Raw genomic sequence first — 12,851 nt, 5'->3', positions numbered from 1 at the left:
GCAACACAAGCTTTTCACTGTACCTCGGTACACGTGACAGTAAACTGAACTGTATCTTTACAGCTGTAACGTGACATCTCAACTCGTGTACATAAGCAGGGCTAGTGAATAGTGAAGATGTTTCCACTAGTGGGAGAGTCTAGGACCAGAGGTCGCAGCCTCAGAATTAAAGGACGTTCCTTTAAGAAGATGAGGAGGAATTTCTTCAGTCAGAGGGTGGTCAATCTGTGGAATTCTTTGCCACAGACGGCTGTGGAGGTCAGGTCAATGGATATTTTTAAGTCGGAGATAGATAGATTCTTGATTAGTACGGGTGTCATGGGCATATGGGGAGAAGGCAGGAGAATGGGGTTGAGTGGGAGAGATAGATCAGCCATGATTGAATGGTAGAGTAGACTTGATGGGCTGAATGGCCTAATTATGCTCCTATCACTTATGAGGACGGACAGCCTGGGATGGCCACACCACGTGAAGGAGCGCCTAGGAAGGAACAGCAGACTCTGGTTTAGAAACATACATAGAAAATAAGTGCAGGAGGAGGCCATTCAGCCCTTCGAGCCAGCACTGCCATTCATTGTGATCATGGCTGATCATCCCCAATCAATAACCCGTGCCCACCTTCCCCCCATATCCCTTGATATCCACTAGCCCCTAGAGCTCTATCTAACTCTCTCTTAAATCCATAAATCATCCTTTAAATTGAAGATAGGCACAAAAAGCTGGAGTAACTCCACGGAACAGGCAGCATCTCTGGATAGAAGGAATGGGTGACGTTTCAGGTCGAGACATCTGAAGAAGGGTCTCAACCCGAAACGTCATCCATTCCTTCTCTCCAGACATGCTGCCTGTCTAGTCTAGTTTAGTTTAGAGATAGAGCGTGGAAACAGGCCCTTCAGCCCACCGGGTCCACGCTGGCCAGCGATCCCCGCACATTGCCACACTACACTAGGGACAATTTACACATACGCCAAGCCAATTAACCTACATACCTGTACTCCTTGGGAGTGTGGGAGGAAACCGAAGATCTTGGAGAAAACCCACGCAGGTCACGGGGGGAGAACATGCAAACTCCGCACAGACAGCACCCGGAGTTGGGATTGAACCTGGGTCTCCGGTGCTGCAAGCGCTGTAAGGGCAGCAATTCTACCGCTGCGCCACCGTGCTGCCCTAACGCCAATGCAGTCCCCAAACATACTTCACAAACTGTTGCCGTACGGTCAGGTAGTATCCATGCGCATATGAGGGACATCGTCGGCGTCAGGGACAACTGTACCCCATTAGTAAAATGGGGTTAGGATTGTGTTTATAATTTGTTTGGTCCTGGGAGATTCGGCACATCGTATAACAAATAAACTTGACTTGACTTGACTTGACTTGACTGTCTACCGCCCCCCCTAACGCAATGGTCCCCCAAGTCCCAAATGTTGAGTTAGTACCCCAGCTTGTTTGTCGTGGTGTGTAAGTAGCCTGGTCCGTGAAGGATGCAGCGACTTTCAGGTGATTCCGGGGTTACTCCAGCTTGTTGTGTGGGGTATCCACGGGGGGGGTTAAACCCCTGTCCCTATCCCACGGTACGAGTTCATTCCAAGAGCTCTCCCGAGTTTGCCCTGCTTCGAACTCGGGAGATTTACGGTAATGGCCGCTCGTCGGTACTCGGGGCTCTCGTGGACATTTTTCAACATGTTGAAAAATCTTCCCGAGTCTTCCCGTGCTTGCCTGCCGTTAGCGAACCTTCCCGAGTACCTGCCGTTAGCGTTACGAGCCGCTAAGACACGTCCCCGAGCTCCTACGTACCCGCTACGTCCATTCTCAGGAGAGCTCTTGGAATGAACTCACACTGTGGGACGGGGCTAATATGTGAATAATGCCACGTTTTCCCACTGACCCTGGAATTAACCACTCAGCCGAATCTGGTCAGCGTCCCGCCCCGCCCCCGCCGCTTACCAGCACGGTTTGGCTGAAGTCCCGGAACTCCCGCTGCCTCTGCCGGAGCGCCGGGAGAGAATCTTCCGTCTCCTCGCTCCTCTCCAGCCACGGGTGCCCCACATCCTGCAGCCAGTCGCTCACCTGTGAGGGAGCGGGGGGGGTGAAGAGGGAGGGTGTCAGAGTGTCCAGCCCCATGAGAGAGCGTCTGACTGCACACAGGGTGGGTCCCAACGCAAAGATGCTCACAAAACTCTCTCACCCTCAGCCTCCTTCACTCCAGCCCAGCCTGTCCAGTCTCTCCTTAAAACTCAATCCCTCCGGCCCCAGTAACGAACAGTTCATAGCGAGAGGGTTTGAGTTTTACCTCCCCACCCCACCCCTCGTTTGAGGAGCAAGGAGGTCCCGCTGCAGTGTACGGGGCCCTGGTGGGACCGCACCTGTAGTATTGTGTGCAGTTTTGTTCTCCTAATTTGAGGAGATCATTCTTGCTGTTGAGGGAGTGCAGCGTAGGTTCACCAGGTTAATTCCCGGGATGGCGGGACTGACGTATGATGAAAGAATGGGTCGACTGGGCTGGAATATACACTGGAATTTAGAAGGATGAGAAACATATAAAACTTATAGAAACATATAAAATTCTTAACGGATAGGACAGGGTAGATGTTCCTGATGTTGGGGGAGCCCAGAACCAGGGGTCACACAGTTTAAGAATAAGGGGTCGGCGATTTAGGACTGAGATGAGGAAAAACTTTTTCATTTATAGAGTTGTGAATCTGTGGAATTCTTTGCCACAGAAGGCAATGGAGGCCAATTCACCACTCCCCCCCGGTTTGTTTTCTAGAGAGTTGGATATAGCTCTTAGGGCTAATGGATTTAAGGGATTTGGGGAGAAAGCAGGAATGGGGTACTGATTGTGGATGATCAGCTATGATCATATTGAATGGCGGTGCTGGCTTGAAGGGCCACCAGAATGCCCTTCTCCTGCAACAATTTTCTGTGTTTTTACGTAACTGGTCCGTTTTGAAAGCTTCCAGTGGGCCGGGGTCTGTTGCTGAGAAGCTGCCGAGCCGATCCCCCTGCGAGACCCTCGCCGTCAGATGCATGAAGACCCCGTGGGCCACGATCAGGGGGAGGGGGGGGGAGCCACTGAGCAGGCTCTGCTCTTCCCCTAAAGACTGGGATGGTGGAGCCTCCGATGAAGTCTGAAGAAGGGTGCTGACCCGAGACCTCATCTCTCCATGTTCTCCACAGACGCTGCCTGACCCGCTGAGTTATTTCAGCATTTTGTGTATTTTTTTAATACAGTTGGCTAGTTCACTTTGGACCCCGTGATGCCGGCCTTCTGTGTGGTATCTTGTCAAAGACAGCACACAAACCTCAGGAGGAACTCAGTGGGTCAGGCAGCATCTGTGGAGGGAATGGACAGGCGATGATTCGGGTCGGGCCCATCTTCAGTTCCTCCAGCACATGTCTCCAGATAGACAACATCTACTGAACTTCCCCGGGATGGTGGGACCGTCATATGCTGAGAGAATGGAGCGGCTGGGCTTGTACACTCTGGAGGTTCGAAGGATGAGAGGGCATCTTATTGAAACATATAAGATTATTAAGGGTTTGGACACGTTAGAGGCAGGAAACATGTTCCCGATGTTGGGGGAGTCCAGAACCAGGGGCCACACAGTTTAAGAATAAGGGAGTAAGCCATTTAGAACGGAGACGAGGAAACACTTTTTCCTCACAGAGAGTGGTGAGTGTGGAATTCTCTGCCTCGGAGGGCGGTGGAGGCCGGTTCTCTGGACACTTTCAAGAGAGGGCTAGATAGGGCTCTTAAAGATAGCGGAGTCAGGGGATATGGGGAGAAGGCAGGAACGGGGTACTGATTGGGGATGATCGGCCATGATCACATTGAATGGCGGTGCTGGCTCGAAGGGCCGAATGGCCGACTCCTGCACCTATTGTCTGTTGAACTGTCCTCGTCAATCTTCTTGGTCACCGTTTCAAAGTTGAATGATACTTTAATATGACGTGTGACAAGTCACAGTGAGATGCTTTGTTTTGCCGACCACATGCAAAGAGTCACTACGTAAAGGGCGTTCAACTACGTAAAGGGCGTTCAATGCTGGCCCCCAATAGCCCTCTTTGTTCTCTATCCCGATTAAAGCCTTGCCTTTACAAATGTATCTACATCCTATCTCTAGTATACGGCCCAAGTTTGCCCCCGTTGGTATCTCTGTCCAGGGAGAATGGCCTGGAACCTCCAGCATCGTTGAGAACGGTTCACCGACCGGTCGAGGTTTAACAGCCCGCGTTCCTGCCCTGGCCCCTACCTCTCGAAACTGGTCTTCAAACCACCAGAACTGCGCCAGGCTCTCCAGATCCTTCAGGCGCTGGTTGGACACCTGGACCAAGCGATGGACCTCCTCGTCCACCTGGTCGTAGAGGGCACAGGTTGTCTTCATGGCATCCCTGGCAATAATCCAGAACACGGATATCAGTCGTAGAGTCCCACAGCGCGGAAACAGGCCCAACTTGCCCACGCCGCCCAACATGTCCCATCTCCACTAGTCCCACCTGCCTGCGTTTGGCCCATGTCCCTTTAAACCTGCCCTATCCAGTCAGAGGAAGAGACCGTTCGGCCCATCGGCTCCACGCCAGCTCGCAGGGAGTCACACTCCCTCCCCCCATCCTTCCTTATTTCCCTGTGCGCTACAGCTTATCCTTTCTCATAAAGACTGCAGAAAGTTGTAACCACTGCCCAGTCCATCATTGGCTCTGACCTCCCCACCATCGAAGGGATCTATCGCAGTCGTTGCCTCAAAAAGGCTGCCAACTTTATCAAGGACCCACACCGTCCTGGCCACACACTCATCTCTCCGCTGCCATCAGGTAGAAGGTACAGGATCCTGAAATCTGCAACATCCAGGTTCAGGAACAGATTCTTCCTCACAGCCATCAGCCTATTAAACTCGCCATCAAATTAACTCTGAACTATAACAGCCTATTGCACTTTATCTGTTTATTTATGTGTGTGTATATATGGTCTATGCTATTATAGACACACTGAACTGCTCTGTATTTATGCTAACAATACTCTATTGTGCAAGGAAGAATTTCATTGTCCTATCTGGGATACATGACAATAAAACTCTCTTGACTTGACATTCCCATCGACTGGTTCTGCCCGTGTCACATGCACCAGGATGAGGGGGGGAGGGGATAATTCCCAGCGGCTGATTAACTGACCGGCCTACACACCTTTGGGATGTGGGAGGAAACAGGGGGAAAACCTGCAGGGTTGCAGGGAGAATGTGCAAAGTACATACATATGTATGTGCACAAACAGACACACACTCACACACAAACAAACAGACACAACCTCTCTCTCACATACACACACTCACACACAGTCTCACACATACACAATCTCTCTCTCTCGCTCTCACTCACACATCTTTAGTCGGACTTTACTGGACGTTATCTTGGGAGTTGGGACGTTATCTAACTCTGGGAGGAGGTACCGCAGCATGAAGAGCGGGACAACCAGGTTCTGCAACAGCTTCATCCCCCAGGCCATAAGATTACTGAACAATCAACAAAACCGAGGCTAGAACTTTTTAAATATCGACACTTTTAAAAAACTTTTATATATATTTATTTTACAGAACCATGCACATGAGGCATTTTTTATGAACGCACCTAGCACTTTTTACTATTACCTGATTTTGGAGAGTCAAATGCAACGAAATTTCGTTCAAGGTGCACTGTGTCTAGGTGTATATCTGAATGACAATAAAGTTTTCATTCATTCATTCATTGTTCATTCATCCATTCATTCATTCATTCATGCATTCATTCAATCATTCATTCATTACGTCCAGAAAACAGGGGCCACATAGTCTTAGAATAAAGGGGAGGCCATTTAAGACTGATGTGAGAAAAAACGTTTTCACCCAGAGAGTGGTGAATTTGTGGAATTCCCTGCCACAAGCCCTGCATCAGTCTGAAGAAGGGTTTCGACCTGAAACGTTGCCTATTTCCCTCGCTCCATAGATGCTGCTGCACCCGCTGGGTTTCTCCGGCACTTGTGTCTACCTTCGATTGTCCAGCATCTGCAGTTCCTTGTTAAACACATTGTTGGCCGGTGTGGTCGGGTTGGGCCGAGGGGACCTGTTTCCACACTGTATCACTTCATGACTGGGTGACACAAAGTGGTGAAGTAACTCAGCGAGGTCGGGCTGCTCCAGCGTTTTGTGCCCGCATCTTTAATCGCTGATCGACCGGTCTGATAAAGGGTTAATGGAGCAAGGCTGCTCGAAAACAACAGCAGAAAGAATGTGTGGCTGCTGCCAGCTGCCTGGGGCCGGGACCTGACCCCACCCCCCCGCCCCTACGGATCACACGGGTGGCATGGGACCGGAACGCCGCTGTCCAACGGCACGGCTTCAAAGGCAGCGAGCGGGGAGGAGGTGGGACCCCGACGCTGCCCAGCTGAAAGCCCGCCAGGACAGAGAGGGAGGGAGAGGTGGGCGGAATAATCGGCAGCATTGTGAGAGGAGCGCGAGGTCTCGTACAGGCAGGACAACGTGTGGAGAGAGGGAGAGGGAGATTGACACAGAGAGAGAGAAAAGAGAGAGGGAGAGACAGAGAGAGAGGGAGAGAGAGAGAGAGAGAGAGAGAGAGAGAGAGAGAGAGAGAGAGAGAGAGAGAGAGAGAGAGACAGAGAGAGAGAGAGAGAGAGAGAGAGAGAGAGAGAGAGAGAGAGAGAGAGAGAGAGAGAGAGAGAGAGAGAGAGAGAGAGAGAGAGAGAGAGAGAGAGAGAGAGAGAGAGAGAGAGAGAGAGAGAGAGAGAGAGAGAGAGAGAGAGAGAGAGAGAGAGAGAGGGAGAGAGAGAGAGAGAGAGAGAGAGAGAGAGAGAGAGAGAGAGAGAGAGAGAGAGAGAGAGAGAGAGAGGGAGAGAGAGGAGAAACAGTCTCCAGTTTTAGTTTATTGCCAAGAGACAGTAAAAAGCTTTTTGTTGCGATAGTCCCTGCCTCAGCTAACTCCTCGGGCAGCTCGCTCCATACACCCACAACCTTGCCCCTCGTGTTCCTATTAAATCTTTTCCCCCTCAGAGATACGATGAGTGTTTGTCGGCACTGGGCCTGTACTCGCTGGAGTTTAGAAGGATGAGGGAGGGGGACCTCATTGAAACTTACCAACTAGTGAAAGTGCTGGATAGAGTTTAGTTGAGTTTATTGTCACGTGTACCGAGGTACGGTGAAAAGCTTCTGTTGCATGCTAACCAGTCAGAGGGAAAGACTGCACATGATTACAATTGAGCCGTCCACTGTGTACAGATACAGGAAAAAGGGAATAACGTTTAGTGCAAGATATAGTCCAGTAAAGTCCGATTAAAGATAGTCCAAGGGTCTCCAATGAGGTAGATGGTAGCTCAGGACCGGTCTCTAACGCATAATAAAGTCCGATTAATGATAGTCCGAAGGTCGTCAATGAGGTCAATGGTAGTTCAGGACAGCTCTCCAGTTGTTGATAGGATGGTTCAGTTTGGTTTAGAGTTTGCCTGATCACAGCTGGAAAGAAACTGTCCCTGAATCTGGAGCTGTGCGTTGTCACACTTTGTACCTCTTGCCTGATGGGAGAGGGGAGAAGAGGGAGTGACCGGGGTGAGACTGGTCCTTGGTTATGCTGTTGGCCTTGCCGAGGCAGCGTGAAGTGCAGATGCAGTCTATACGTTGGGGCGTAACAGTGTCGTAACGATGGAGCCAGCGATCAGCGATCCCTGGACACTAGCACTTTCCCACACAATAGGGACAATTTACAATCTTTACTGAAGGCAATTAACCTGCAAGCTTGTACGTCTTTGTACTGTGGGAGGAAACTGGAGCACCTGGATCGCTAGGCTACACGCTGCGGACAATTTATTTTACAGCTTACCAAAGCCAATTAACCTACAAACATGCACATCTTTGGAATGTACTTCGTGTCGACTAAACAACTTTTCACTGTACCTTGGGTACACGTGACAATAAACTAGAATAATGTCGGAAGGAGGGTCTCGACCCAAAACGTCACCTATTCCCTTTCTCCAGAGATGCTGCCTGACACGCTAAGCATTTGGAGTACAGGCCCCATATCTGAGAGTGGATGTGCCGGCTCTGGAGAGGGTCCAGGGGAGGTTTACAAGAAAGATTCCAGGAATGAGTGGGTTAACACATGATGAGCGTTTGTCAGCACTGGGCCTGTACTCCTGGAGTTTAGAAGGTTGAGGGGGGGGGACCTCATTGAAACTTACAGAATAATGAAAGGCATAGATAGAATGGATGTGGAGAGGATGTTTCCACTGGTGGGAGAGTCTAGGACCAGAGGGCACAGCCTCAGAATTAAAGGGCGCTCTTTTAAAAAGGAGTTGAGGAAAAACTTCTTTAGTCAGAGGGTAGTTAATCTGTGGAACTCATTGCCACAGAGGGCGGTGGAGGCCAGGCCAGTGGATATTTTTAAGGCAGAGGTAGACAAATTCTTGATTAGAATGGATGTCATTGGTTATGGGTAATGGGCAAGAAAATTGGATTAGGAGGCAAAGATCAGACATGAGTGAATGGTGGAGTAGACTCGATGGGCCGAATGGCCTCATTCTACTCCTATAAATTGTGAACTTGTGAGAAGCAGTCTCGCCATTGGGCAATTGCTTCTCATGTTTTTCTTTTCACAGGGTTTTGCTGACGGCACCGAGGCAAATGTTTTATGTTGGGGTGGCCAGTGTGTGGGCCCCGCTGAGGCAACCATTTTGTCAGTCCATCCAAGATCTGTCGCGTGTTGGTGTGAACTCGGGGGTCTGAGCTGTAGGGAGCGGATGAGCAGGGCTGGGACTCTATTCCTGGCAGCGCAAGGGGATGAGGGGTGATCTTATAGAGGTGTACAAAATCATGAGAGGAATGGATCGGGTAGACGCACAGAGTCTTTTGCCCAGAGTAGGGGAATCGAGGACCAGAGGACACAGGTTTAAGGTGAAGGGGAAAAGATTTGATAGGAATCTGAGGGGTAACTTTTTTACACAAAGGGTGGTGGGTGAATGGAACGAGCTGCCAGAGGAGGTAGTTGAGGCTGGGACTATCCCAATATTTAAGAAACATTTGGACAGGTACATGGATAGGACATGTTTGGAGGGATATGGACCAAGTGGGACTAGTGTAGACGGGGCATGTTAGCCGGTGTGGGTAAGTTGGACTGATGGGTCAGTTTCCACACTGTATCACTCTGTCCCACTATAACTGGAGACATTAGTTATGGCTGAACACGTGCCTCACAATGGCACTGATATCCTCCTCCGGCAGCAGGTGCTACACCAGCCCTCGCATGGGAGGATAAACCCCAGGAGAGGGGGAGTTACCTGTAGTCCTCTGAGTTGGTAGCCATCTCCCTCTTGAGCTTGCCCAGGATGGCGGACCCTTCCTGCTGCAGCCCCCCGTTAACCGAGTGTCCTGCAGGACCTGTCTCATTGACGTCTGATCCTCCTCGATGAGTACGGCAACCTCCTGTAATAAATAGCAGGTGGAACAACGCACAGTCACAGGTGAATACGCAGCCCCCCCCCCCGCCGTGTTGGGGAGGGGTCAGACTGTGTGAGAGAGGAGCATGTGGGATCGGGTAAGGGAACAAGCTGTGTGTCTGGTATTGGAGAGGGGACTGAGACTGTGTGACGGGGGATGTGTGGGGTCGGGAGAAAGAGATCAGGCTGTGTATTGGGGAGAGAGTCTTACCGTTTGTGACGGGGGGCGGGGGGATCCAGTATTGGGGAGGGGGTCTGAGAGTGTGTGGAGTGGGGGGGGGTCCAGTATGGGAAGGGGGGTCTGAGAGTGTGTGTGATGGGGGGGGGGGGGGGGTCCAGTATTGGGGGGGGGGTCTGACAGTGTGGGAAGTGGGGGGGGGGGGGGGTTGGGGATCCAGTATTCGGGGGGGGTCTGAGAGTGTGTGACGGGGGATCCTGTATGGGGGGGGGGTCTGATAGTGTGGGGGGGGGGGGGGACCAGTATAGGGGGGGGGGGTCTGACAGTGTGTGATGAGGGGGGGGGGGGTCCAGTATTGGGGAAGGGGGTCTGAGACTGTGTGACGGGGGGGGGGGGGGGGGTCCTGTATTGGGGGGGGGGTCTGACAGTGTGGGAAGTGGGGGGGGGGGTCTAGTATTGGGGAGGGGGTCTGAGGTGTCGACGGGGTGGGGGGGGGGGGGGGTGGGGGATCCAGTATTGGGGGGTGGGGGGGTCTGACAGTGTGTGATGAGGAGAGGGGGGTTCCAGTATTGGGGAGGGGGTCTGAGAGTGTGTGACGGGAGGGGGGCAGGGGGAGGGGGGGGGTCTGTGAGAGTGTGGACGGGAGGGGGGCAGTATTGGGGAGGGGGTCTGAGAGTGTGTTGAGGGGGGAGGTCCAGTTTTGGGTGGGGGCGTTTGAATGTGTGTGTGATGGGGGGGGGGGGGGGGGGGGGGGGGTTTCAGTATTGGGGAGGGGAGTGGGCCGTGTATTGGAGAGGGGGACACTGTCCCTAGTGTGTCGGCCGGGCCGGGGGTGAGTGTAACCGATGCAGGGATCAGGGTCGTGTGTTGGGGAGGGAACCCCGTTCCCGGTGTGGGACGTGGGAGGGGAGGGGAGATGCGGGGGGGAGGGGTCAGACTGTGTACTGGAGCAGGTGACCCCGTTCGGAGTGCGTGTGGGGCGGGCGGGGTCCCGGTGAGGGTGTGACCCCCTGGCGTTACCTCCAGCGTGTGGGGAAGCCTCTTTGCCTCCAGCTGGTGCCTGGTGCTGCGCAGGAACAGGATGGAGGTTCTGCAGGCTCCGGACAAGGCCTCCAGACTCTGCGGGAGGAGTGAAGGCACCGTTAGTGCCAGGCTGGGCTCTGGGGCACGAGACCTTCCCTCCCCCGATCCCAATCCCATTCCCTCGCCTCCCCTCCCAATCCCAGGCCCTTCATCCCTACACCTCTCCCACACCTTTCACCAGCCCCACCCTCTCCCTCCTCACCCGTCTCTCGTTATCCACCCCCACCCACCATGGTCTATCTCAACCCACATGTCCAACCACACTCCCCCCCCCCCCTCCATCTGCACCCTGCACCCCCACCGCTTGCAATCAGCCCCACCCTGCTGCCACCCTCTCCAATCCTGCCCCCACCCCCCCCCCCCCCCTCCGCTCGCCCCTGCTCCCTCTGCCCATGGGAAGCCGCCACCCTCCAACAGCCTCCCGTCCCAGGGCGATCCATGCCTGGCATCTAACCCAGGGGGGGGCATGTCCACGGGGGAGGTTCCCCCAACCTCTGGCCATTCCTATCCACCGCACTCAACTACTACCTACCTCATCGGGGACCCTCGGACTATCTTTGATCGGACTTTACCTTGCACTAAAAGTCCCCCCTCGACTCCATCCAAGGACCCAAGGTGAGGCAGAGGTTCACCTGCACCTCCTCCAACCTCATCCGCTGCTCTAGGTGTCAACTGCTCTACATCGGTGAGACCAAGCGTAGGCTTGGCGATCGCTTCACCTAAATCCTCCGCTCTGTTCGCATTAAGCAACCTGATCTCCCGGTGGCTCGGCACTTCAACTCCCCCTCCCATTCCGACCTTTCTGTCCTGGGCCTCCTCCATGGCCAGAGTGAGTCCCACTGCAAATTGGAGGAGCAGCACCTCATATTTCGCTTGGGCAGTTTACACCCCAGCGGTATGAACATTGACCTCCAATTTCAGGTAGTCCCTGCTTTCTCTCCCTCCTCCCCAGCTCTCACACAGCCCACTGTCACCGCCTCTTCCTTTCTTCTTCCCGCCCCCCCCCCCAAGACATCAGCCTGAAGAAGGGTCTCGACCCAAAACGTCGCCTATTTCTTTGCCCCATAGATGCTGCCTCACCCGCTGAGTTTCTCCAGCATTTTTGTCTGCCTTGCACTGAACGTTATTGGCTTATCAGGTATCTATACACTTTGAATGGCTCGACTGTAATCGCGCATTGTCTTTCTGCTGACTGGTTAGCACGCAACACAAGCTGTTCACTGTAGCTCAGTACACGTGACAATAAACTGAACTGACCACTCCCCAGAACTCCCTCCTCCCCCTTCCCCCCACCTCCATCCACCCACCCCCCCACCCCCCCCCACCCCCACTCCCCACCTCCCTCCACCCAGGGAGCGGGCAAAATGCCCACCTGGCGAAATCGCCCCCCACTTCTGGTGGGTTGTACCGGAAGCTTCCCCGAAGGGTTCGGTCAGCTGCGCGGGGTCCACGTACCCAGTGCAGAGCCAGGACCGATGACACCACCTTCACCTGCGGGGGTCGTGGGGAGGTTAGAGGTTGACACGGTTACGGCCTTGCCCTGGGGAGACGCCGGGAGGGGTGGGGGGGGGGGTCCAGGGACAGGGGGGTGGGTGTACAGGAACAGAGAGGTGGGGTACAGGAACAGAGAGGTGGGGGTACAGGAACTGAGGTGGGGGTACAGGAACACAGAGGTGGGGGGTACAGGAACAGAGAGGTGGGGGTACAGGAACACAGAGGTGGGGGGTACAGGAACAGAGAGGTGGGAGTACAGGAACACAGAGGTGGGGGTACCAGGAACAGAGAGGTGGGGGTACAGGAACACAGAGGGGGGGGTACAGGAACAGAGAGGTGGGGTACAGAAACACAGAGGTGGGGGTACAGGAACAGAGAGGTGGGGGTACAGGAACACAGAGGTGGGGGTACAGGAACAGAGAGGAGGGGGTACAGGAACACAGAGGTGGGGTACAGGAACAGAGAGGTGGGGGTACAGGAACAGAGAGGTGGGGGTCCAGGGACACAGAGGTGGGGGTCCAGGGACACAGAGGTGGGGGTACAGGAACACAGAGGTGGGGGTACAGGAACACAGAGGTGGGGGGGAGGGGTACAGGAACAGAGAGGCGGGGGTACAGGAACAGA

At 53.6% G+C, this 12,851-nt stretch overlaps 1 protein-coding gene across 1 annotated transcript in view; it reads right to left on the bottom strand.

Annotated features, from left to right (window-relative positions):
• LOC129716511 (rho guanine nucleotide exchange factor 40-like) overlaps positions 1-12,851 on the bottom strand; it is a 65,404-nt gene that overhangs the window by 20,917 nt on the left and 31,636 nt on the right. Inside the window, 5 exon segments of the mRNA XM_055666369.1 lie at positions 1,945-2,067; positions 4,254-4,392; positions 9,314-9,458; positions 10,671-10,769; positions 12,059-12,224. Coding sequence (XP_055522344.1) covers positions 1,945-2,067; positions 4,254-4,392; positions 9,314-9,458; positions 10,671-10,769; positions 12,059-12,224 — 672 coding nt within the window.

Source organism: Leucoraja erinacea, unplaced genomic scaffold, assembly GCF_028641065.1.
Source record: "Leucoraja erinacea ecotype New England unplaced genomic scaffold, Leri_hhj_1 Leri_251S, whole genome shotgun sequence".
NCBI classification, from domain to species: Eukaryota; Metazoa; Chordata; class Chondrichthyes; order Rajiformes; family Rajidae; genus Leucoraja; species Leucoraja erinaceus.
This window is presented reverse-complemented; position numbering and strand designations above follow the sequence as displayed.